At 43.5% G+C, this 26,926-nt stretch overlaps 1 protein-coding gene across 1 annotated transcript in view; it reads right to left on the bottom strand.

The window, feature by feature from the left end:
- emilin1a (elastin microfibril interfacer 1a) overlaps nt 1–7,683 on the bottom strand; it is a 26,767-nt gene extending 19,084 nt beyond the window's left edge. Inside the window, exon 1 of the mRNA XM_079180330.1 lies at nt 7,484–7,683. Within this exon, the coding sequence (XP_079036456.1) occupies nt 7,484–7,596 (113 nt within the window). The 5' untranslated portion in view covers nt 7,597–7,683. The remainder of the gene's footprint in view (nt 1–7,483) is intronic.
- Between the last annotated feature and the right edge of the window lie 19,243 nt (nt 7,684–26,926).

Here is a 26,926-nt window from a genome sequence, read left to right on the forward strand (position 1 = left end):
GCAAGTAAAATAAGGAAAGTCGATACCGAGGGCCACCGCTTTCATAGTTTTTCACAGAAAACCGAAACAACTGTGTCTGCCTAGTTTGTCATGAGACTGTTGCCTTGTTTAAGTGATATAATGTAAAGAGACACTACGAGACAAAACATGCTAATGCTTCAACAAGCTATCAGAGAGCGACCGTGCTAGAAAAGCGAAGCAAATCAAGAAGTTAATACAGTAACGGGGTTCAATGAAAACTAATCACTTTATTTGTACAGGCGATGGTTCTCGCTACTCTTGCTATCTTTGTTTTTAAATGACAAACTTTTGAAAATGAGACCTTGTTCTCTGTGGATTTTGTCTACATAAAAGGTTAATAATAATAATATTGATTGAAAAAAACTATCCAGCTGTTCAACCAGAGCTGAAATACTGATTAATAACTGAATAATAAATTAGTTTTTTGCTTAAAGTAAATGTCTTATCACTTAATTTTCTTCTCAGAGTACACCAGAGTGCTACATTTTAAAGATCAGATTTAAAATAAAATTATCCCTGCTGTGTCATTGAAAATATAATTATTAAATAATAGTGTATGTATAGGCAACTTGTATTGTTTAAAATAATGTCAGCAGGGACTGTTGGCCCTTGGGCATCTTCACATTATCAAATCTGGCCCTCTTTGAAAAAAGTTTGGACACCCCTGCTTTAGATGAAGCACACCCAGACGGATACGGAAACAAACACGGGAAACAAGTCTAAACACACACGTAAAGAGCACGTCAATTACCACTGTTATTCACCACAAACACACTTTGTCCTCCTACAGACACACACAAACACTTTCATTACCTCTCTGCCCAGCAGCGGCAGCGAAACTTCCATTGCACACGTTTTATTTGTATTTATTGAGCTGTAACTCAGCGTGAGAGGGACTCCTGCACCTGTCTGAGCATCACTTTATTTCCCAGTAAATTTCCCGCCTCAATAAAACAGCAGACGGACACTTCACAGCCAGGGCAGGAAGATGTCTGACATCTCAGCCCACGCAGGTTGGATTCATTCACCCTCCTGTCCAGAGGAGCATTGTGGGTAAAAACTGGAACAATCATTGACAAAAGTGACAGGGAGAGTAAGTGGGAGGAAGAAGGAATGAAAGAAAGGGGTAGGAAAAAAGGGGGGGGGGGGGGGTTACTACTCAAACAAATAAAGCACTTGGCGGCGCCTATTGTTGAGGGATCTTTCATTTAGCTTCAAGGGACGGCTTTCGACAGCGACCTGAATGAGTGGATGGAAAGGGGGCGCGCCTCTGCGTTTGAACCGTGCGGCCCAAAAGGTCAAGCAGCCCCTCCAGCGTCCTTGTAAAGGTATACCCCTGTACAGCGCACGGACCGCCGGCAGACGACCGTGCGCACGCTCGAGTGCACTCACTCGCGCTCGAGCGATCGCACGCCAACAGACAAACACAAAGGCAGGCACACACACATTCCTCTGGTCTCACACACACACTGGTTTTTTTTTCCCCTTTTGGACTGGTTCCAGCATCTGGGGACAGCATGACTGTGTAAACTTCTCTCTGATTGTTTAGCCTGGCGGTCACGAAGATATACTGAGAATGTCCACGATACTGACATTTGCTTTAGCGTTACTGCTCAGATACGTCTGTCGTCTGGTCTTTCGGAGGGCTGCAGGTTTTCTCTGTGGCTCGCTTGCGTTTTAACCATTTATGGAGGCATGAGCATTTTGAGACACACATCTCCTCAAAGGCCATAAAGCTACACTTGCCAAAAGTCGCACAGACTATTTATGCAGGTAGAACTTTAGTTTGACTGCTCTGACGTATAAAACAGTGAGTTCAGCATGTAAATGTCTGCTTCCATTTACTCTGTGTGTTGAGAGCAGGTTTACAGGTTCAGTCCTTCTGGTGCGGTTTGAATGGGGAGAGTGTTGGGAAGGGATCCAAACCTCTATAGTATTCTGTATGTGTATCTAAACAAGGTGAACAAGGCTTTCTTAAATGAAATGCATACTAGGAACTATGGTAATTAACTCACAACGGCTGTGACTGGAAAGGATCCCATTTCCCACGTTACATTACCATGTATAATGAGCTTTGTTTACTGCACTAATGCAGAAAATCCTCACAGATGAAGTGAGTTTGGATGTTTTCTGAGGTCTGTCAAGACGAGGAGAATCCCGTCACAGTCCATTCGTCTGGCAACTTAATGCCACATTTTGGTGTTCTATCACAACTGTAGTGACCAGGCCTTTTCACCTTGTTACAGTGTATTCTGGGAAATATCTATAATGCTCTCAAAGCTTTTCTACGCTAAGAAGCATCTGCTGCTCTGGAGCCAATGGGAAGTTTTAAAAGAAGCTTACTGACGATTATTTTCTCTGCGCCCAGGTAACCTTTTAATTCTTTAGATTCTCGTTGACCATTAGAGTACGTGACTCACTGATGTTAAATGTCTTCCAAAGGTTTTTTACAACCTCCTACATTTCACCAACGAAAGAAGAGGCATGAACTAACGCTGCAATCACAACAGTGACACGAAGCTACAAACTGACCTCCGACTCTTGTCTCTGTGTTTTTTTCAGCGTTTGGATGACGCGGTAAAGCGTCGACCAATCATATGGTCTTGGTTCACCCTATTCTGTTCCATTCAAATAATGCTGTGAGCCGGTGCCCAGTGATGTTTAACGCCATCACTACATCAGAGAATACTTCGATGCTGGGCCGTTGTCTTGCTTTTGTTGTTGTGTGTGTGTAAACACAATAATAATTGGCATTGGTTCTACTGTATGTAGGAAGACAGACAAATATCATTAGCAAAAACATATTAGAGTAGAAGAGATATGAGTTTGGCTTCATTTCCCTGGTGTACTGTCAGAGGACAGCGTTGCATTTGTTTGATTCTCAAATGTTGGTGCCAAAAGTCAGCATTAGAAAGGAGCCGTTGTTACCTAACTCTGGAGGACTGAAGCTTGATGTTTACGATTGATGAATAAGAAAAAAATAATCTATTTTTGATATTCTCCTCAAGATCAGTGTCCTTTATCTGGAGCATTAATATGTATGAATGTCCTGATGGATGAGTGACAGAACGTGCGGTATTTACAACATATGCCCAAAACAAACATATAATGCGAACGTCTGAGCTTTGCAATCGTATGTGATTGTTTGCCAACTAATTACAAAACCATGAGCACGTATAGCTGCTTTATTAACAGTCTCAGTACTTCTGAGAAGGCTTTTCACCCAATAGTGAGGACATACTACCTGTCACAGTCCTTGTCACGCCCCCTGACTTAACGAGGCCTCTTTTCTAGTAGAGAGCTCTGTTTGTCTTTCAGGTCTGCCACGCCCCTTAACGATCACTGAAGCACCCACACCTGAGAGTCCTCATCTCATCAGTGGAGCTGCATATCAACCCCACGAATCCAGTGTTTCCCGGCCCCCGTTTTGTTCACCCTGGGCCTGTGGCGCTGTGGGTTTGCTGCTGCTGCTACCAAGAGCATTTGTGCTGCCATACCTGGGGTTCAAACTTAATGGAAGCTTTGTAGGGGTTCTCTGCCTTTTATTTTGTAAAGTTTTCTCCTGTTTTTGTGACTAGTTAGGGAGTTCAGTATTGTATTGTTGTGTTTGTTCGTAGGCCAGCTGAACTCTTCTCTTCCAGTCAGCGTGGGGGTTTTGTTTATTATGTTGGCCTTGGAGACCCGGACGGCTACGCTTCCCTATTTAGTGTGTTTGTTCCTGTTCATCTATACTGTTGATAAATGTATCTAATTGCCTCTGCCTTATCCTCTTGGTTTTTGTTAAACTCTTGCCAAGGTTTTCCATCACCTTTCATGTTACTTCCTGCGTACCCCTCGGCACACTATATAGGCCGTAACAGTCCTTCATAGATATATCCAGGAACTAGTCACAGCTCTGCTCATTGTTACTGAAAGAAAACTGTCAGGGGTCTGTAAAGTTACAACAAATCATTATATGTACCAGCAGAGAGAGGTTTCTGGTATTAATACCGTAGACTGTTTAGAAGAAGTGAACATAGTCATCGTGACGTCACCCTTTGGTTTGTGGACTGTCGTTTTGAAGCCTCGAGTTTGGCATTTTGGCCGTCGACATCTTGTATTTTTGCAACTAGACGTGACAAGGGAGGGCGGAGCTAAGTACAACCGAACACTGAACAAACCATTTGTTGCCGACCAAATTGTTAACAATTAACTTTCATGAAGTGAAAACACACTGTCAAAGGGTTAAAGTTGTAAGACAAATACACGGGCAACTCCCTGACCGGACAATGTCATGGTAGCGACATGTCAATCACAAGGTAGTCCCGCCCTAAAGCATCCCCTGCTTTATGGTCTGTTTGACTCTAAATGGACCATCATTTACTAAATGAACATCATGCTGTATTGAAGAAGAATTGAAACTAGAGATTGAGATTGTCGCCCCCTGATGGTCAGTAGAAAGAATGCAGCTTTAAGACACTTCCGCATTGAATACAAGGCAGGACTCATTTCTCTCTCCCCAGCTGGCAGCAGGTGAGTAAGGACTCCTGCGCTGTCTTTGATTTTACATGGCTTGTATTGTTTTTAATCTGTTGTTTCTCTCTGTTTATTTTTTTATACTTAACAGCCGGTCACTTAAAGGCCTGTCTGGCTCTGACTTGGAGATACTGTCACCACAAAGGTGTTGGGTGAGGTTGCGTTCAGGGCTCTGTGCAGGTCAGTCAAATTGTTCCACACCAAACTGGGGAAACCCTTTCCTTTTGGGCCTGGCTTTGTGCACAGGAACATTGTCACACTGAGACAGGAAAAGGCCTTGCCCAAACTGGCACTACAAACTTGAAAGGACACTAGAATTTGAGATTATGCTATAGCATAAAGGATTCATTCATGGAACTAAGCCCCGGCCCAAATCATGAAAACCAGAACTTAGCTTGGCATGCAGTGTTATTGGCCATTCTCGGGCTAATGGCCCCAGAACAAAGTGTTTGTCTCTTTGGCTCTTCTGATTTTCCTGCCACAATCCACAAAGCAGAAGGCCATAAAAACAGGCTATTTTCAGTGTGCCCGTTTCTCTGTCTTTATGGAGCACCCTGATGCTAATGTAAGGAAATAAGTGGAGTATAAGTATGATTTATGTATCTGCTTCTTGCTACCCTCCAGTGGCGATGTCCTCTAAACCGTACGTGAGCCTAAACAGATCAGCAGTCCACCTACACTCACACCGGTCCCTCTTCCTCCGTCGCTTTCTGGAGCCGGCGGGATGACGTGTTAGCTCTGACATTTTTTGGCAGGAGATGTGTCGGACGGCCCGGGGGTCCTCGTCCTGAAGCCCTGCATGAGACCCCTCGCTGGATGCCTTCAGTTCATCCGACAGCCTTTATCGCATATGGAGTACTTCGCACATCTGTCAAAACAGATCAATGGAGTTCAAATGGGTGTCAGAGGGGCAAACCGCATTGACACGGGCCAGCGCATTCTTCCCCCCCCGACGCGTCACTTTGTGTGTGTGTGTGTGTGTGTGTGTGTGTGTGTGTGGTTTGCATGTGTGTGTGTGTGTGTGTGTGTACGTCACAGGACAGCCATGCTGACTCCTTCGTAGCCTGCTGGGTTCAGAAAAGGGGGAAGGCCATTGAGGACCCGGGCCCGATCTTCTCTTCTACTGTCAGTCTGTCTTTTCTCCTGTCTTGTTGCTCCTCCCCTCCTTTTCTCACTCTTTCGTCCTCTCTTGTCACGCCTGCTCGGTTCTCTCTTTTCTTTTTTTCTAGTCCTCTTGTTTGCTTCTCACTTATCTCATCCTCTGTCAATCCAATGCTTTATCTTTCCCCCCTCATAATCACCTTCCTCCACCTCTTGACACTCATTTCCACTTCATCAATCAATCTTTTCCCCCTGTTTCTCACTCTTTCTCTGTCCCCCCTCTTTCTCTCACTCCCAGTAGCCAACGGCTCAGCTTCATCATACACCAAAGAGGCCAACCATCCATGTCTCAGCACTCAGGCCGCCCCAGCAGCAGCAGCAGCAGCAGCACACGGCGCTCTGATGTGGAGAGAAACCTGATAGAAGCTACCATTGCAGCAGCTCAACTCCCAGTAGCCTGGCCTGCCTCTCATGCTCACATACACACACGTTAAATACAAACACATGCAGGCAGACACGTACCACATGTGAGGGATGGACTTCATTCCCTCCCTCAGCCTTTTATTCGTGCTCACACAGACACACACCTACGCTCTCAGTCAATCGGTGTAGCCGAAACCACCCCGCACAAACAATTCGCACATCTGTCCGCAGAGGTGAGGGGGGTCGTCCACACACGGGGCCCTCGGGCAGGAGCTCAATGACATGCTAATAACGCACTATGGGGGGAGCAGCAGCAGCATAAAAACAAACATGTGTCGGCCCACTGACGGTATTAACAGCTTTACGAGCAGGGACTCCAACAGCCATCACTGATTTTACAAGCGACCGTTAATCAAGCGTCTCTGAGATCTGAAGGATTCCCCCACTGTCCCCATAAAATAAGACAAGACGGCAGTCGGAATCGCTCAATTTGAAACTCCACGATTATACGCCGATCAGTCTTCTGGATTGACGACGTCCAGAGTCCAGCACCCCCCCACACACACACACACCCCATTAGAGCCCATTCACCTTTCCTTGACTGGGACATCCTGTTTGCCAAACTGATGAATTTCCCTCCAAACGAGAAACACCGGGCCCCCTGAACCACTTTTCACTTGGGGGCCCTGAAAGAGTAAATATCTATAATCCCTATAAACCCTGTCCAGCTCTGGGGCCCCCTGCATCATCACACACACGCACACACACCCCTTCCCCAACCCACCCATTCAGGGAGGGCCCTGCAGTGTAAGAGACCTAATCACCAATAAGACATTTCCTCTGAGAATCAACATCATGTGTGCTTCTGAAAGGGACGATATTTACACGTCATGGTGTCAGGAAGAGACTTTCATGAGGGAAATTACCCCAATATTGAGAGGATTTTGTCCCAGTCTGTCCCATATGGGGAGTTTTTGTTGGTGCTAGTTTTTAAATGATCCTTTTTTTAATTATTATTTGAGTGAGATCATGTTTTATTTATTTATTTTATTCATTTAATTATTTATTACAGTGAATCCCTAGGGTGGCAAACACAGATTATTTTGATATATATATTCTTTCGATTAATCAATTAATTGTTTTGATGAAGCCTGCATGTTCTCACACTCACAGTCCAAAACACACACATATTCCATTTATAATTATAGAAAATTAAATAAACAGCAAATCTCCATATTAATCAATCAGGTTAATTGCTTTCAGCCCTGAACTATTTCATATTTTGTTATGAGAGACCCACCGGAAGCCCCTAAAGGACCCCTGAACGTCCCCGCGCCTCACTATGGAACCACAGTTCACCATAGGCTACATTTTAAAAGGTTTTGAACTGCAGCTCCAACACATCCGTTCACGTTGACCCTACCTGTGTCTGCTGGCCGCTCTCTGTCCCGTCTGAACACCGGACTCCGCATATCCGAGACCCCAACACACCCGGGCCAACGAGAGGCAGGCGAGCAGGTAAAACCCCGTCTCCATCCTCCTCGCGACAAACGCAAAAAAAAAAGAAACGCCGTTTAGCTCCAGAAGTTTGTCCTGGAAAGGTGTCACGGTTACTGTCTGAGGTCTTCAGTGACGCGCCGTCGGTGAGTGAAGACGCAGAGCCATGACCTCACGGGATGAGGAGATCCAGTCAAGTGCATTTCAGTCGCTGAGGCGGTGGAGTCTGACTGGAGCTGAGGAGCGGAGCAACAACAAGAAAAGTTTCCTGTCAGAGCTCCAACAGCCGTCATGCCCGCTCAGGGTCTCTCTCTCTCTCTCTCTCTCTCTCTCTCTCTGTCTCTCTCTCTCTCTCTCTCTGTCTCTCTCTCTCTCTCTCTCTCTCTCTCTCTCTCTCTGTCTCTCTCTCTCTCTCTCTGTCTCTCTCTCTCTCTCTCTGTCTCTCTCTCTCTCTCTCTGTGTCTCTCTCTCTCTCTGACTCTCTCTCTCTCCCCCCTCTCTCTCTCTCTCTCTCTCGATGTCTCTCTCTCTCTCCCCTCTCTCTCTCTCTCTCTCCTCTGCCCTGGTGCAGCCTACATTTTCTCTCTGTTTTCCCCTTTTCAGTTCTTCTCCTTTAACTGCTTCACCAGCATTGTAAGGAAGCCCGAGTTAGACCTTGCCAAAGCAATTTTACAGCAAAATAATGAAGAAGAGAGTCCGAAAGAAACAACAGACTATAGTTGACCTAGTTGTCATGGATCTGTAGATATAAATTTCACGTTTTTTAAGAGCACTGAGTTATCTTCAAACGAGACTATTGTTGCCTTTGAACGGAGCCACCGAAGAATTGCAAAGGCCTAATGACAGAGAAAGGGAATACTGTAGGAGCGTGGAAACATTTTCCCTTAGACATATTGAAAAAGTATGTAAAAGTATAAATACTCTATAAATAAACTAAATGTACAATACATCAATTTACCTCCACCTTAAAATAACCTTCTATGGCCTCCGCCGTTTCCGAAAACGTCAGCAAACACGTCACAACTCTTGAACTCTGAACTTCAGAAGATTTCCACTTACGAGGTGATGAATATCACGGGGGGGGGGGGGGGGGGCATTCACATGGACTCTTCTGGTGAACACGGTAAACACAACCCTGTTTGCTAATATGGCCACAATTGTCTAAATTAAATATATTCTTTATTTCCTAACATTGTCGAATCCTGAGTCATGTCTGTTCCAGAGCAACATATCTAAAGTTGGCTAACATTAGCAAACAATAGCCACTGGTCACCAGACCACATAGAGCTGTAACAGCAACACCCCTGAATGTATTGAATCAACAATTGCATTTTGTTTTGCTTCAGAATATGTTTCCTCTTTTTTCCATTCTTTAGAAAGTTACAGTCTTACTTTAAATGTTGAAATGTTTGTCATTTGCTGTTTTTAAGATCATGAATTGCAGTGTCAATCTCAACTCGAGCTACAGCAACATGGATGAGCATAAAATGTTGTAATATATGGATAAATCTTCTAAATAGTACAATTCCCCCACAGTTGGGCAAACTCCATGGGCGGATTCTATTCAATTCAATTTATTTTTGTATAGCCCAAAATCACTAATCCCAAATTTGCCTCAGAGGGCTTTACAATCTGTACACATGTGACATCCTCTGTCCCAGAACCCTCACATCAGTACAGGAACAACTCCCCCAAAAAACCTTTAACAGGGAGAAAAGAGGAAGAGACCACAGGGAGAGCAACAGAGGAGGATCCTCTATCAGGATGGACAGAAGTGTGATAGATGTCATGTGTACAGAATGAACAAAAACATAACAGTTACAACACATTCGGATGAAGATCATGTGATACGATGGAAAGCTCCAGAACCGCTGCAAGGTGGACCTTGTGGTGGCATCGTTTTGTATCGTTCCCGATGTCAAGAATGAACTTTTAATCTCAGTATGTTATGCTATGTTAGGTTATGTTATGTTGGTGTTGGTTTGGTATCGGTTAATAATTCAGCAAAGACAAAACGGAAAACCCCTTTTAGTGAATGTGTTGAGCAGCAGCTCGATGACATTCATAGTGATGGCTTTACTCTCCTCCTTCACAATTACTGTCGATCTTAACGCAGTCAGCCTGTCTGCCCCGTCTTTTGATCCCAACGACAGATACCGGTATGAGAAGAGAATATCTAACACACACACACACACACACACACACACACACACACAGAACTAGTAGCAAGTCCTTATCCGCTGGATAAGGAGGCTGTTCTCGAGGTGTGATTGATGCCGTTGTACTTCTGCGGCCAACAGAGAGCACAACTCCATGCCATGATTTACACTGCACTTTTTTTCCCCACCTTCGACCTGTTTTCCTGTCATTATCTGAATCCAAATTTGGCGTACATGCCAAAAAGTTAAAAATAGCAGCGGTTCAGAGACTACAAAGTGAAATTCTTTGTCATCCTGTTGGGTTGCTCTTTCTTTTCCATTTGGTAATTCATGTTCTTAGAGCCTTGAACACTGCTGTGTATCTTTCTTTTCCTAGAGCTTCCTCTGTTGCCCCAGTTTATCTCTACATTTCTTTACTCAATGAAAGCTGTACATCTCCTCCGCTGCTGCCACGGAGGAATGCCCAGCTCAGCAGTCCTCCCGTCGGCCCACTAATGAGATCAGCTCTCCCAGCTGCTCAGTCACAGACTCTTTGACACCCCACCAAGAGAGCATAGCCAGGGGTTCTGAGGATGGGAGGATGAGACCATTACAGAAAACATACAGCCACTCCCTCTTCATGCATGATGGACCTAATGCGAGAATCAGTATGCTATACCAACCTAAGACATGAATCACATGAATTGTATGTTGAATGAAGACACAGTGTGTTTAGCTGTCAAACTGTGGCACATTTTGTTCCATGACTGCTATGTTTGCCTTTGGTTTTGATGCACTTTAGCTGCACCATTATAAATCTAGTTGACGGTTAAAAGAGTCAAAGTATCTGGCGGACACATAAAGTGGATTCCAAGCACGCTGACCTCTGACTGTTTTGGGGGTCCGTGCAAAACAATGCATTATAAACGCTTGCCAAATGAAAAGCTGGCGCGTATCAAGCAGACCGTGAAGTGGTGACCTCTGTTTGGTGATGGGAGGCCCACTGTACTTATGGCTCATTAACCGTAGTTGCATCTTTGGCTACTGGACCTTTCAAATGAACTGTGGCCGGTGTGAGATGCTGGCCAGGCAGCGGCAGAAGTGATAGGGCCGAGAATAAATGAGAGGCCTCACAAACCACGTGACGCATGACACAAACCAGATATAAGAGGAGCTCTATCGTGGGGGAGTTGACAGAAGGGGTGAAGAAGGGTGGCGTTCATCTTGCACAAACTCACAAATTATGACTCCCATTCCCCCCTTTGTTTACTATAATTCTTAAAACGGCAATTCATCTAGACAGATACGCACAGACACGGTCACACCCTGTTATATCTCAGCCAAATTCCTTCCCTAAATTACTTCCTTCCCATGAAGCCAAAGCTCGCCAAGATGTATCTGTACCATTTCCAGACTCAGATGCATGAATTAGTACCAGTTGGAAATATTACAGCGTTATGCGGATGTGTGTCATTTAGAGGCAGGTGTCACCAGCTTATCTGCAGCACATTGCAAACACACTGTGCAACATATTTCATCATCCCGGAGGCTGCTGATAGTGTGTGTGGAGGACTCTTTGGAGCTATTTTCAATTCCCTTTACCACGAAAGAGGAAGGTTCTCGCTCTTATAGTAAGACTGCCTGCATGGTAGCTCACACATGCAGGAAACGAAGGTTGAAATGTACAGTAAAAACCTATTTTCTGAATTATTTAAATGCCACATTGTTCCATGTGCCGCTCTGCTAGGCTGAACTAGAGTGCTGCAGGAATGAGTCCTAAAACCCGGGAAACCCGAAGTCAATGACTTTTTTTTTTTTTTGCTTGGGAAAAACATCATGAGAAACGTAAACAACAGCACATAAATACATAAGACACGTAACTTTGGGACATGGACACCGGTCTTCCAGTTGAAAGTCCTGTGTTTGTCTTCCCATCCAGACTCTGTAGGGGGCCTTGTGCGTCGGTGTTAGATGCTGAGGGGTCTGACAAAGCGTTGGTATTTGACTTCCTAGGAATGAGTGAGGGCTGGATGACATGCTATTAGTCACAATGCTAACTTGCTGATGTTTAGCAGATACTATACATAAGAAGCTGACGTAGTCATCGTGACGTCAACCACTGGTTTGTGGACTGTGGTTTTGAAGCCTCAAGCTCAGCATTTTGGCTGTCGCCATCCTGGTTTTTGGCCGTCGCCATTCCTGAAAGTTATTACATCCTGAAGTGAAAACGAATGTGGGAACCAAATTTCATAACAGCCCATCCATTTTTTTTAAGGAGCCATGCAACAGCTTAAAAATAAGCTTTTTGTTATCCTCTTTCTCTCAGGGTCCACACAGCTGGACCCTCCTATCGTCCCTAAGACAGGATAACATTTATGTTGAAGATACCCAAGAGCCCTTGTCCAATGGGAGCTCTATACTCTTTGACAGTGTGACGGGCTATTTCTTTCACTTTATGTGCTGTTAACTTTTATTTTTCTACTGAAGGTGCTGCAGGGGGAAACTCGCTGATGAGTCTCTTCTGCTTTTCTTCCTCCCAGTTCGCTTCATTTCACTGGAATCTCTGGCTTTTCGTCGGTTTCTGTGGTCGCACTATGAGGCTGCCTCTAAAAAATGCAACTGGACTGCATTTCTTTCCTTTCCTGTGGCTTTGAAGTGATTGGATCTTCCTCAAGGAGCCAACTCAGATTGGGATGTACTTGGGTCGACCCTGTCAACTGTGTGGCGTTCGATGGCTGGGCCACCGGACTCTTGACCAAAGCCCTTGGGAAGATTAACATTCCTGGGGGGGGGGCTGTTTTTCTGCCATTATAAATAGGCAGGATTACACCATACACAACAAAACAAACAACAGGGCTTTCTGTTGCGGTAACATATTCACATCACCATTCCAACAGTTATTGTATCCGTCTGACTTGTGTGAAAAACTTGAATTATGAGCCCTTTCCATTGTTCCCATTGTGCCCCATTCCTTTTTTTTTATCTACTCCCACCGCTTCCTCTGCAGCCTTTATCTACACTTTGTATGTGTGTGGTGTCTGACCGCCGCATGTTTCTGATGCTTTGCGGCTGCCATGTTGACATTCTTCAGGGCTTGGCCTGCATTTCACATTTGCGCGGGTCAGCGTGTTTTGTTTGCTTTGACTATTATGGGAGACCCCCAGTTGTTATTTCGCACTTTGAAGGAACCTTTAAAATGCCTCTGCTGGTGTGTATATGCTCCGCTGGACAGAAAAGACTTGATCCTCGGGGGAGGTGTCTTTAGAGCGTAGCTCTGTCAAGCTCTGGACCCGCTGACTGATTTTATCCTGCTGAGGCTTCAGATGGCCGGGCCACATGCACTTACCAGACGGCTTCATGAGTCACACTGCAGCGTGTGTGTGCAGCAAATATACAGTAGTCCTAAGCAAACCCAGGCTCCTTACACACAAAGTACCTTCATGTCTTTTCCAGACGTTACACACACAGCGGGAGCCACTGTTTCTGAACCACATCTTGACTCTTTTATGGTCCTCCAGCTAAACTTCACTTTAAAGCTTCTTGTCACACAGAGAAAAACAAAGAGTAAAAGTAAAAATGTGACAGTGATGTTTTGACCAATCATCAGTTACAAATCAAAAGTTGCAGTTTGACAGGAAATAATTAGGAATAGCGCGTTCACATTCCCCCCTAAAAAAGGGCAATGTAAATACATTCAATCTCGCAGTGACCCTCCCTCACAGGACATTAACCAACGTTGTTAGAAACTCTGGAGGTCTGCTGATTCACCTCTATGCTGTAACGGGAATAATTGATGGTGCAGAGGCATGGAGGAGAATGGTCAGCATGACTTACATCCATAAGCTGAGCTGTGTTCCTGGACCCTGATCTCGGTGTTACGGCACTATTAGGGATGATGAATGCTGTGTTTCATTACTTTAATCCTGCTGAAGTCAGCTGCAGTGGTCAGACATTTTCTGGTAACACTTAAACACTTAAACACTTTTCTGGTAACAATAAAATGTATGACTTTCCCTGCTAAATCAGATCACCACCATTTACAAAAACAACAACTATTCTTACAACGTGTCGTCTTTGGCTTACAGATATTTGGGACTTTTCAAAGCATAGCAAAGCCTCGACACAGAATGTTAAAATGTGTCGGCCTGTTTGGCCACTTTGGGGCTTTGCAACACCACATTCACATATCATCACCTTATAAAGTTGACATGACGAATCTATTAGCAAACAGTTGACTATTTACATATAGAGCAGACATGGAGCAACATTAGCATTCGTTCGGAATTGTTTCTCAGCTTAATTTTGCTCTGTTTTGGTGTCGTATGGCTTTTGAGCTGCTAATGCATTCACACAATTTAGGGAGAACGAGAGGAATAGGAAATCCTCCCAATTTTCCCCAAAATGTTTATGCGTTGTTCCCAACCACACTGCTAGCCTTTAGCCTTACTTTAGCTGTGTTGTATATTTGGAGCAGTTTGTTAAAGGTCCAGTGTGTCGGATTTGGCGCCATCTATCGGGGAGGTTATATTACAACCAGCTGAAACTTCTCCTGTGTGCCAAGTGTGGAGAGGAACTACGGAACGCGACACGATAACGTGAAAGCGTGAATGGCCCGATCTAGAGCCAGGGATTTTTCCATTCACTGCTACTGTAGAAACATGGCGGCTGGCTCCGTGAAGAGGACCCGCTCCGTGTGTAGATATAAACGGCTCATAATAAGGTAACGGAAACAATTATTTTTCCAGATTATACACTAAAGATCATATACTTATTATTATAATATCCCATTTCTGCCAATATACCCCCCTAAATGCTACACACTGGCCCTTTAGTCTGTAGTTTCTATTGCATTAACTAAGTTTATTGGTTTTGTTTAAATATTGGACTGCAGACTAATTACCAGTGGTGGTGGCTTTGCAGCCATTTTTGTTACAGGTTTGCTGACACCTCCAAACCTCTCTCCACCAAATGTGATACATTGTATCGGTCAGCAGTCCCCAATATCTCTGACTCAGAACTACAAACTTGGAGGCTGGCATCAACAGTATTTCCCGCTCTGCCTCTGGTCATTGCAGTTTGAGCAATATGAACACAGAGTAAATGTTTCACTATGTTTGTCAGCTCGCCGCTGGCTTTGTCTGCTGTTTGTTGCTGAACAGGTGTCCGTGTACAGTGGCTCATTCGAATCTTCTTTTTGATTTATTACTAAAAACAGCTGGCTGCTGTGGATGGAAACATCGACAATAAAAATCTAGCCGCGTCAAACAGTATTAATAGCGTAGCTGCCAACAACGTGTCATCAGTGCAGTACTGTACTGTGACAGACAAAAAGAAGGGGAAACAGTTCAACATGAAGTTAGACTTTAAAAAACATCTTTATAAAGCACACTAATATAAGACGAGGGGGCGTAACAGTCACAGAGATGTTGCATGAGAGAATATAAAAGCCTTCAGTAGTTGTTGTCACACTGTCGGCTGCAGAAGAGAATGATACAGCTGAGACCTGCATGAAGACCCTGAGGCAGCTGGGAGAGGGAGAATTATCTTTCTGAACTGTTTCTGTGCCAAAACACGCCAAAAAAGGATTAAACGGAATCTAAAAAAACCTCTCTGAAAATTGGCGAGCCAAAATGATGATGGTCATACGGTGAACAGAATATACATTTTGCGTTGCTTATTCTAACTTTTCTGCAATTAGTTTTATTTCATTTCAGTTTTTTAACTCCAAATTCATTCAGATTAAGGCATTGTGATTCTTCAGTCTCATTAGTGGTTTTTGCACAATGTTCACGACTCATACGACAGATCTGGACCAACCCTATATTTTGTTTGTACCAGCGAGAAAAGTACAAGAATATGAATATCAAAAATTCTCTTCAGTCACTCGTACGAGTCATTTCGAGAGCTATTTTTTAGTATTTTGGGAGATATATTAGCAGAAGTTAAATATTATACTAATAAGTATGTGTTCTATAGTGTATAATCAACTGATAATAACAATCGTGTTTTCTTTAGCTTAGAATGAGCTGTTTATATCTACATATAGAGCGGGTTCTCTTGAGGAAGTCCTTCGTGTTGCACTGACATGTTTCTACAGTAACCCAGAGCGGACAAACCAAACACATGGCACATTAGTGTTTTCAGCTCGGCCAAAGTACTTCTCCGACACGCTGTATAGTTCCCTCGGTTGCAATGTGCAACCTCACTGCTAGATACCGCCAAATCCCACACACTGGCCCTTTAAGAATCTTAGCTTAGCATCGTTTCATGAGTGGTTCTTGCATGCCCCTCGATGAGCTGAAAGATACTAAAAAAGACCTGCAAAGCTGAAGGGAAGTCCAGCGTCGCCTGATGGTTCTCTATGGGTTTGCTACCACTGTCACACTACACATGTTGTTATAAATGTTTTAATCAGAGCAGCTTCACCATTTTAAATTAGTTTTTTTATACCCTACAAATCCCCAATTCAAGGAAAGATCTATTATTATACTTTACTTAAAAGCTTGTAGAATCTGATCCTCCAACACTAACACAGGCACGCTTGCGTTTATTTTCTCAAGATAAATTCTCGTCACTATCACATCTAGAAATAAATACTCAGACCTGGGCCTCTGCGCTTTCTTCTGCACTGTTGAAACTGATGTCCCAGTGATGCCGGGTGGGGCGCAGGGGAAACGATTTCTCTTATCATTGCAGTCATTAACCCCCCCCCCTTATCATCACGGATGTTTGTCTAAGAAACCCTGCTTTAGCACATGTTTGTGAGGATGAGGACGGTGTTATCCCTTGAGAGAATGAAGATGTTTCGAACTGGTTTGGTCTCCGAATGAACTGTGTTCATTGAATGTTTATTCAGTAGAAGGTAGCCCTTCAATGTGCAGCACGCCGCTCCACCAATCACATCATTGTCTCATATTGTCCTTGCATAAGAGAAGGCAGGGGGTTATTAGAGGAATTGAGAATCGATGCTGGGTTTCAGCCACCAATTTACTCTAAGTGCTACATGCCTCTATTAAAGCAATAATCCGTAATATTTCACAAAGCAAAGACTCCTGGTTCATTTCTTTTGTATTTTGATGATTGCTGATGTGTTTTTATTCGTTTCATTTTACGGCACTTTGCAAGCTACTTAATTGCTGCCAGTGATGGCGCACTGTGTGGATGATGTGATGCCTTTTGCCACACGAGATGAAAACCGACCTCCTGTGTGGGCTTTGTTTGATGAGGCTGAGCTCATAAACAAACCACCAGGGAGTTGCAGCAGGATGTTTATGGGGATGTGAGGTAGAATGAATTAGGAACCGCAGAGGTTTAAGCACCGGGGCCTTTGCCACACACACAGACACACATATATGCATGCTCATTCACATATATATATATATTGGAATATATATATATAGATGTACACACAATGCAACACTCGACAATTTGAAGTTCTGTAAATCCTGCAGAGACAGCCCAGTAAAAGTAGAAACCACTGCTTAAATTCAGCAACACCGCTTTTATATTCAGTAAAATAACCTTAACAAGATTGGTTTAATTTTGGTGCTCTGTTACTGAGCTATAAAAGTCATTTTCTCACAGTATCCGACGGCGGAGGCTAGACGGAGAGGTTTCTCACGAGAGACACAGACAGACAGAGAGAAGAGAAGAGAGGAGAGAGAAGAGTCCACCGGTCCAGTCTCCATCTGCAAAGTTTTAACCCTGAACCTAAACCAGAAGTCCAACACCGTGACATACGTGGTGAAAATACATGAATAAAAACAACACATTTGCACAATTTCTCCATTTATGAGCATTCCACTTGCCGAATAATGTTTACCATGTGTCCGTGGCGATTGCCCACATCTTGCAGTGAATGCTTTGTCGTTATGTTGCTCTCCCATGGGAAAAAAACCTAAGCATTATCCTTGTTTGAAACTAAGTAGTCTTCATTATCTGTGCTCAGTTTATTTTGGCCATTTAACGGGCCTTCGTTTGAACTTTCATTTTGAAAAGTTTCATTTTGAGGCTGGTACTCCTGGGACAACAATTGGTCTGAAGTCAAAATAACAGCTAGATTTTGGCATAGCCACATTCTGTTCTGACATTTGTACTGTGCTCTACTTACCAAACAGTGAGTGAACTTCTTTGTGCTGTATGTGTTGTGCTGAAAAATGGAGATGGAAGGTCAAATGTTTGAGTGGAGAAAATAAACAGATAAGAGTAGTTATCCACTGTTTCCCAGTTTTGCATTTACTTAATATGCATTACCCAACGCAATATAAAAGTGTGAGAGACAAAGCCAAGTGCTTGTGACTGTGTTTTGTATGTCTACAAAAATGTCATATGTGTAACTGTATGTTTCAGAATCAGAATCACTATTATTGGCCATGTATTCGTATTGTATCGTTCGTATTATATCGTATCGTTCATATATCGTTCGCATTATATCATATCGTTCGTAATATATCGTATCGTTGGTATTATATCGTATCGTTCGTATTATATCGTATCGTTCGTATTATATCGTATCATTCATATCATATCGTTCATATTATATTGTATCGTTCGTAATATATTGTATCGTTCGTAATATATCATATCGTTCGTATTATATCGTATCCTTGGTATTATATCGTATCGTTGGTATTATATCGTATCGTTCGTATTATATCGTATCGTTCGTATTATATCGTATCATTCATATCATATCGTTCATATTATATCGTATCGTGCGTAATATATCGTATCGTTCGTATTATATCATATCGTTCGTATCGTATTGTTCGTATTATATTGTATCATTCGTATCGTATCGTTCGTATCGTATCGTTCGTATTATATTGTATCGTTCGTATCATATCGTTCGTATTATATTGTATTGTTCGTATCGTATCGTTCGTATTATATCGTATCGTTCGTATTATGTCGCACTGTATCGTTCGTAATGTACTGTATTGTTTGTATCGTGTCATATCTTTTCATATCGTATCGCATTTTTTCAAATCGTTCATATGTATCGTATAATACCATTCATATCACATCGTTCCGTATGGTTCATTTCGTATGGTATGGTATTGTATGGTATGGTGTAATATTGTATTGCATAGTATCGCATAGGATAGTATTGCATCGTTGGTATCATGTCATTTGTACCACACAGTACGGTACCCTATCATATTGTATTGTTTGCCCTCAATCAGACAATGACAGTGACCGCTGCATGGCCCTTGGCTGCTGAGGTCAGAGTAGGAGGTCAAGTCTGTTCGCTGAAAATAACATTTATGTCATATTTATAATTATCATTATCAGCAATAACCTTTGACAATGTCATAGAAAATGTCCACTTTTCTAAATCTTGCTCTCTATTGCTAACTGATGTACCACAGCTGTGATTCCCTCTATATCCAGTTCCTGAAAACATTTACTCTGTTGTTCCAAAATCTGGTGTCAGGTAGGTCTTTCTCAGGAAATAAATCCCCACAGGAAGTCTTATGTTTTATGTTTCCAGCAGCAACAACAGTGGCCTTTACGGAAAAGCAAGGAGTATCTGGCAAAGCATTGATATTCTTTATGGCTCTGGTAGCTTAAAAAGAGTAAATAGAATAAAAAAGGAGAAATATATACAAGATAATGGCATACAATATGCAATATTCCCTGTGTCAATAATCATTTTACAAAAATGTCTTGTTTTTTACAAAAAAGTAAACCTGCATAATCCCATTTTAAAATGTCAAAATGTGATACTGAAGAGATCCCTAACCCCTCGCCTTGCTTCCCAACTCCCTAGAAGGTAATGTCCATCCTCAAGAATTTAGGTTCTTCTGGGGCCAAACTCGTGCTTGAGTGCATTTACGGCTCAACCTGACCCCTCAACTGACTCCCTCATGTACCAGCAAGTCAGGCTGCAGCCGGAGCAGTGGCTTTAATGAGAGGAAGAGTTAAAAAAGCAAAAGTGAAGAAAGCCTTCCTTTGTTTGTGTGTGTGTGTGTGTGTGTGTGTGTGTGTGTGTGTGTGTGTGTGTGTGTGTGTGTGTGTGTGTGTGTGTGTGTGTGTGTGTGTGTGTGTGTGTGTGCGTGTGTGCGTGTGTGAGAGAAAGACTGAGAGACAAGGGGGGGAAAAACACTTTTAAATGTGTTGGCCGTTTCAGTGTGTGCGTGTTTGTGTTTGTAGGAGTAGGCCATCTTATAAACCAGCACCTACGCCACCCGTCGCCTTCAGCAGCAGGTTCAGCTGCAGAGGCAGCAGTGTAACGGTGAAACTCCATCCAAAGCAAACATCGCAGTGCCTCTGTTTCACTTTGGATTCCCGCTACTTGGAATGTTTTGTTTTCTAAAAGGCGCTCTTTGTCCCCACTGACGAGTATTGATCTGGTGAGGCACATGGGAGTCCGCCCTCGATTAAAACTGGCCCAGGAGGGGCTGTTTAGCCGAAACAGATACTGCCACCTGAATATGCACGCTGACGATTGGTAGCAAAGATTATTATTGGCTCCTAGCAGGCCTTTCGCTGCTCCCCACACCTCCTCCTCTACCTTCTTTCCTGGGAATTTCCCCTGAAGCAAGAGGCCAGAGGCCTTGACCAGTGAATCGTCAATTGCTGCCATTGCTTGTACCTCCAATTGCAATAACTTATTTTCTAATTCAAGCCAGAACTTTCCCCAGCTCCTCCCATCGCTTTTGATGTGAAAAAAGCACCAGTCTGGAAATGTTAGGAATTCCCATATTAAAAGTAAGGTTTTCATACAGCAGCGGTAAGGCGAACCCTATGGTTTTTTCCCCTCTCACGCCTCCACCTAAACGGTAAGACTAGAGGCGATCGCAGCCCACACTTCCCAGCACACAAAGCCCGGCATTCATGCGTTCGTCCGCCGTCCTCGACGCCCACGGCTCTGACAGCATACAGAAAGCAGCGGCCAACAGGACGGAGAGGAACACAGAGCTGATATTTCATGGAAAGGAAAAACATGAATAGCACTGAATGAATAGTCCCCTCAACACACCTAGACAGTCCTGTAGCACTGGATTCTGAAGGGGTAGTGTTTGAGGACAACACACCAGTGTTTCGGGCTCAACCACTTTAATTATCAAGGAAAGCAAAGGTGTAACTGCTACAGTACTGTAGATCACATTGAAGAAAAGGGTGTTTGTACTGTAGAGAATAGTGTGAAAATGACTTTGGTTTGAGACAGTTATTTATACTCCCAGAGCTCACAGGAGTACGGAGCTACTTGTATGCTCCCATACATCAGATGTGAGCAGGAATCTAGTCTCTTATTCACAGCACATCCAGCAGCTTACAGCATCTTTAAAGGGACTTCTTTGAAGTCTCATTCTCATAATTGGCTAGCAAAGCTTGGTTATTTTCAGTTTACACTAGCTTCCACCATTTCAGACACTCCAGCTCTCTGGTCCCTCAATGAAAAAGTTCCCCATAGTTGAGCTCAATGACAAAGAAAACTGACATGCAGCAAAGGGCCCTGGGTTTGACTTGAATCCAAGCGGCTGCAGTAACAATATAATCTGTAGGCAACAGGATAAGCTTTTGGTAAAAGAAGTGTTAGGTTAGGTGGCTTCCATTTTGTAGTGTGAGTAGTATTGACCAATCAGGTTTGAGCGGGTTTCGGTTGAATGCAGGTAAACAGTCTGTGAGGAGAGCAAAAGAGGCGGAACGCACTGGCCGAAACAGAATCGGCGAACCCACCGGCAATCGTCTGACGATGATTTGGCTTTTTATTGGTTTAGATATAGCTTGTAAACTGGCTACTCGTGAAACTGTCCGGTCGTACACGTTGTCTCAACTCCAGTCCCGCATCTCCAGTTGCTCATCGGACTGTAAACAACGATATCCGCTGGCTACACCGGAACCCCAGAAATGTAGCCCCCTGACCCCAGAGGCTTATGGACGTAAGACCGATGGTTGATGGGTTCCGACATTGCTGCGGTAAGGACTCAACCTTAAAGGTACACGCTCTACCCGGTGAGCTACCAGTGTATCCAGAATTAACTCAACTTTTGCTGTTTTAATATGCTGGAGTGACCAGGCCCTGGGAATAAAATTATTTTCCTTTAATGAGTGTTGCCAGGAACATTGTCCAGTATGTGCCAGCTGTGGGGGACGGCCAGCCACCTTGACCTCAGCATCAAACCAGAGAGAGGCAGGGCTCACTGATCTGTGAACAAGATCTCCTTTTATCTCTGAGAACTGGCAGGCAAAGCCCTTCAGCTTATCAGGGGCCTGTTCTCGTGCCAAACCATGACACCACCACCTCTGATCCAAACACTGGATGTATTTCTATTACGTATCTGACTGTGAAGGAATGAAAATGGTTCAGTGGTTCAAAACATTGTAAATTGTGACTATGTTTCCCTTTTAACTCCTATGCCTTAATTTGTCCAACGTTGTCAAGCCACTCCATTATCTTTATGCTTCACTGGATTGTGGGAAATATACACACTGAGTCAGCACCTCCCTCCATGGGCCTAATGTTATGGTAAAACATTCCTTTGACATTACCTTATTTCTTCTTTCTAATTTCACACTTTGTGAATCTCCCTTTTCACGGGCAGCAGCTCCGGGTCCAGCCGATGAGTGTCTGCCAAGGTTGGAGCTTGTCTGTGTGTGTGTGTGGGGGGGGGGGGGGGGGGGTTAAAAGTGTGGGAGAGACGGTGGGCCTACTTTACAGCCTATGCCTTAGTTTCCAAACATTTGGGAAATATCTGTTGTGTACCTGATTGATCACCAAAGATGAGTCAGGCAACATATAACATGAAACAGGGTTAACAAATCCTGCATGTGCATGATGCACAACACACATTTCTGTAAGCAGGCCAGGTATTTGAGAATTGAATCTTCATGCGGAATATCAGTGACAGAAAGTATTATGGTTCCAGAGGCCCAGTAGCCGCGCAGATTAACAGCAGGTGGCCGACGGCTGGCTGTTTGGGGAGCTGAAGGAATCCCGCTAACTTGTTTACTTGACCTTGGCCTGTCATCAGTTGCTCACGGCCCACGGTAGGACTGTTTACAGAGGAATCTAAGCGGCTCCTGAGCATTATTAACTTCTCACACAAACCATTGTTTCTCACACTCATTTTGTATCATAAGCAGTGCAGTCAGTGGTGTATAACTCCCATTCTGGCTTTTTTTGTGTGTATTAAATACTGAAATAAGCTTTGCCATTTGGGGGCAGAGCAACAAGCTGTAACCACAACAGCAACTATCACCTTGAAGTTGGGATGAAATGAAAAGGCCTTTTTAACCCTTTGATATTACATCCCTGGTCAATCAATCTGCATCGTTTTCAATCTGCAACCTTTCAGTGACTTTTATCAGGCCGCCTGACATTGTAGTAAAAGGACCCTGAGCTGTAGCCGCCTTTACAGCCAACCACTCAGAACAGAAGCGAAACACGCTCTAACTTCAAAATCACTGGGACTCTGAAGTATATATGAGACATGCCTTATTTACACATTGAGCAAACACGGGGTAACATTAGCATCAGTCTGAGTTGTGTTCGTATCCAGCTGATTCTATTCACTCTCCATTTTGCTCTCCACCAACTCATGAGGGACACATCTCTTTAGCCTTTAAATGCTCCACAATGTTCACCAGCTAGTGGCTAACCTTTCCCAAAGTTTGGTGCTGAGCAGTGAGTGTACAGTGGGATTATGTCGTCTCCACCTTGTGTCTACAGAGATGAAGTATCATCTTTTTTAAGGCTGCAGGCATGGCAACAGCAGGCCAGACGTCACCATGGACACCTCATGCTGTTTTTGTATTTGCGGGTCACTCTGTTATGTCCACGTTTTTCTTTTTAACAAGAATCTGATAATAACTCTGGGCAATTTTGATCATCGTGTCATCACAGTTGGGCGTTTTGATTTCCAAACTGACCGTAAAGTAAGAATTAAAAGTCCTAAAGGCAAAACTGTCACTTAAAGAAACCTCAGATGTTTTACTTTAGACACACACGTGAGTGCAATGCTTTCATCCTTTCCATTAATTCTGATCTGTGAGGAAAGCCATGCACGGACATTTGAATTATTTTGAAAATCATCAAGTTAAAGTTAGACCTTAAAACTTGGAGTGATAACCAAACAGAAGCTCTTCTGTCTGGCTATTAAAGTATGTGATAGCAGTCTCGGTAGCGGCCTCTGCCTGCTGCGCGGGGATGAGGAGCCCTGCTGGTCTGGGATCAGAGGCTGGAGGCTGTTGGCTGTGGAGATCAGCTGCAACAGTGAGGGCCTGTCATGTACGTTTAGCCCCGAGACTAAATGGAAGGAGACAGAAGGCAATTTACCACACACACACACACACAACAGTAGCAACAGCGCCAACAAAGCATGGCTTCTGCAGACCTGAGGTAACAGACCTGACAGGCACTGTAACACACACTTTAAAACACACGTGGCAAACACACACACACACACAAACCGACTCGTTTCACACCCAGCCCTCCTCCCAGGCCTCTCCCCAATAAAACCCCCCAATGCTTGGAGCACACTCCCTGTAGTGCAGTTTATTCATTCCTCACGTCCTCTGAGCTGCCACGGTGACAGTTTGAGAAACAGCCAATGGTCGACAGTCATTTGATAGTTATGGTCGCTGTCAGGTTAAAACCTTGAACATCCAATGAGTCACTTTCTCACACGTCTTCCTAATGAGATGCGAACAAGCGAACATCAGATTCTGTGTTTGCTGATAAAGAGGTCCTAACCTGCAGTGCTGCAGTCAAGACTAGAGATGCACCGATACTGATATCGGATATTGGTCCAATATTGAATTCAACAGGTGGATCTGGTATCGGTGACAATTTGTTGATTATCTGATACTGTTATTCTAATAAGTAACAATTAAGTACATTTATATCTTTATATTTATTTGTTACATTTTCTTTTACAAAGTTTGCAAAGCAATGTTTAAGTCAGGCCTGATGTTGCCTCATACATGCAGCTTATTAATGAATGGTTCAGAACTCGTTATCAGCCGATACCCAAAGACCAGGTATCGCTATTGTGACTGAAAAAGTTGGATCGGTGCATCGCTAGTGAAGACCATCGAGACCGATTCAAAGTCATGGCTAAGACCAGACTGCATCGAGGCCGATACAAGACCAAGACTTTGAGGGGTTGAGACCAAGTCAAGACCAAGACCAAGGCAGGGCGAGACTGAGTCAAGACCATGACCAGACTAGTCCGAGTCCCACACTGCATGACACGCTTACAATCAAATATGGAACATGCAAACCATAGACACTCCTCAACATGATCTGAAAGATACACTTTAACATAAAAACAGATGAAGATTCCTCTTCAGTCACCTCTTTTATTGCCATATGTTCTGTATATGTGTGTATGTATAGTGTACCATGAGAAACATCTTGATCATCAAACGTTTGGGAATTTCGCCAAAGCATCAAGTAGATGCTGGATGTCGTATTTTGGGGGATAATTGAAAACTTTGAACCGCTTGCGGCGCTCAATATCAGTCGGAAGATCACCAACATCAGTACAATACTTCATCTGGAGACATTTCATATCTTTCATGGCAATCCGTCAAATAGTTGTTGAGATATTTCACACAAAACCAAAAATGTCGACCCTCATGGCAATGTGAGACAGATCATCAAAGACTTAGGTTGTTTCTCTGGGGACCATGTGGGCAATCCATCCAACAGCTGAGACCTTTCAGTCTGGACCAAAGTGGTGGACCAGCCGCCATCAGAGCAAAATAATAATAATAATAATAATAATACTACATTTTATTTATATAGCGCTTTTCATGATACTCAAAGACACTTTACATTGAAATCATCATATATAAAAGCTATACACTAAAAACACAAAAACACAAAAATGGTCACACAAAAGTAACGAATCCATTCAAAAGACATGATAGATAATCCAGTTTACAGGCTACATCATATCTTATTTTAATCTTGTATTTCATTATCTCTACTGCTGGTTTAGATTACACATGTTTGCAATCTCTCTTCACACAGCTTTGCTGTCGTTGCGCTAAATTGGACCAAATCCATATCTCTCATATTATACCAAGCTTTACTGTAATGCCTCATTCTTATCACTTAAACACACACACCACACACACACACACACACACACACACACACACACACACTGTCCTGTCTGAAGTGCTGCTCCTCTCCTAATTGATTGCCCTATCAGTCCTGACACATCCAACTGCCTGCTGAGAGGAGGCAGCGAGGGGAAATCAAATCGACGGCGAGGCAGAGATATGATAAGCCTCGGTGAAGTCCCGGGGAAGAAGTAGCGGTGTGTTTTTGAAGGTGATTCAAACCAGACCTGGGCCGTTCAGAAACTTTCCAATAACTTTTTTTCTTGCGCTCCACGGGGAACCAGATGAGGAGGCTAATCATAAGCATTCCGATTATGTCAAATGACTTATCGCATTTATTTTGAAATGCTCATATCTGGCTGCTAATTAGGCTCAAGAAGTCTCGCCTCAAATGAAAAACAATAATCATGTCTTTTTTTACTGAAACTAGTTGAGGCACTATTTGAGGGGGGGGCTCAGTAAAAAGGTTTCTTCACGTTTTCCCCCCGCCTGAGTCAATGGATGGGGGGGGGGCATTAGTTCAGGGTATCCATCCCTCATCCATTTATTCATCTGTATCTGTCCTGCATTCAGCTCCCAGCAGTCGTCCTACAGCGAGCAGCATCGTCACGGTCTTTAATGCGTGTCAGAGCAGCAGTATTTCATGTTCCCCTCTGCCCCCTGCAGGCCCTGCTGCTGTGATTTAGAGCGAGATGAGAGAGAGGCAGAAGCAGGAGGCCCTGGATGGAGGAATGCCTCCATCCTTCCTGCTTTTTAACAGCACCGCTGGGGGAAACACTAGCGGGGACCTGTAAAGGTAAAATGTAAGATGTGACACACTGCAGGGGTTTTACTGAAAAGGCCAATGTGAGGTCATACTTTTTAGAGGTACTCTTACTGTTCATGTTGAATGTTTGTAAACCTTCAAATATATACATAGTGTCAAAAGATTGTTAGATTAATTCAGGACTGAAGGTGAAATAATTAAATGTAAAAATAAAACTTTTTTTCAACTTCCAGTGTTTACAGACATTTTACAACAGGTGGATTAAAACAAAGTGACCTTACAACATTAATACAGTATATAGGTGACATGTTAGCAAACAGATATGAAGCAACAAAGTCATTTATTTAGAGCCATGTTACGCTCTAAAAATCCCAAATTCACTCTC

The sequence above is a fragment of the Pholis gunnellus genome (genome assembly GCF_910591455.1).
Source record: "Pholis gunnellus genome assembly, chromosome: 19".
In the NCBI taxonomy this organism is placed as follows: domain Eukaryota; kingdom Metazoa; phylum Chordata; class Actinopteri; order Perciformes; family Pholidae; genus Pholis; species Pholis gunnellus.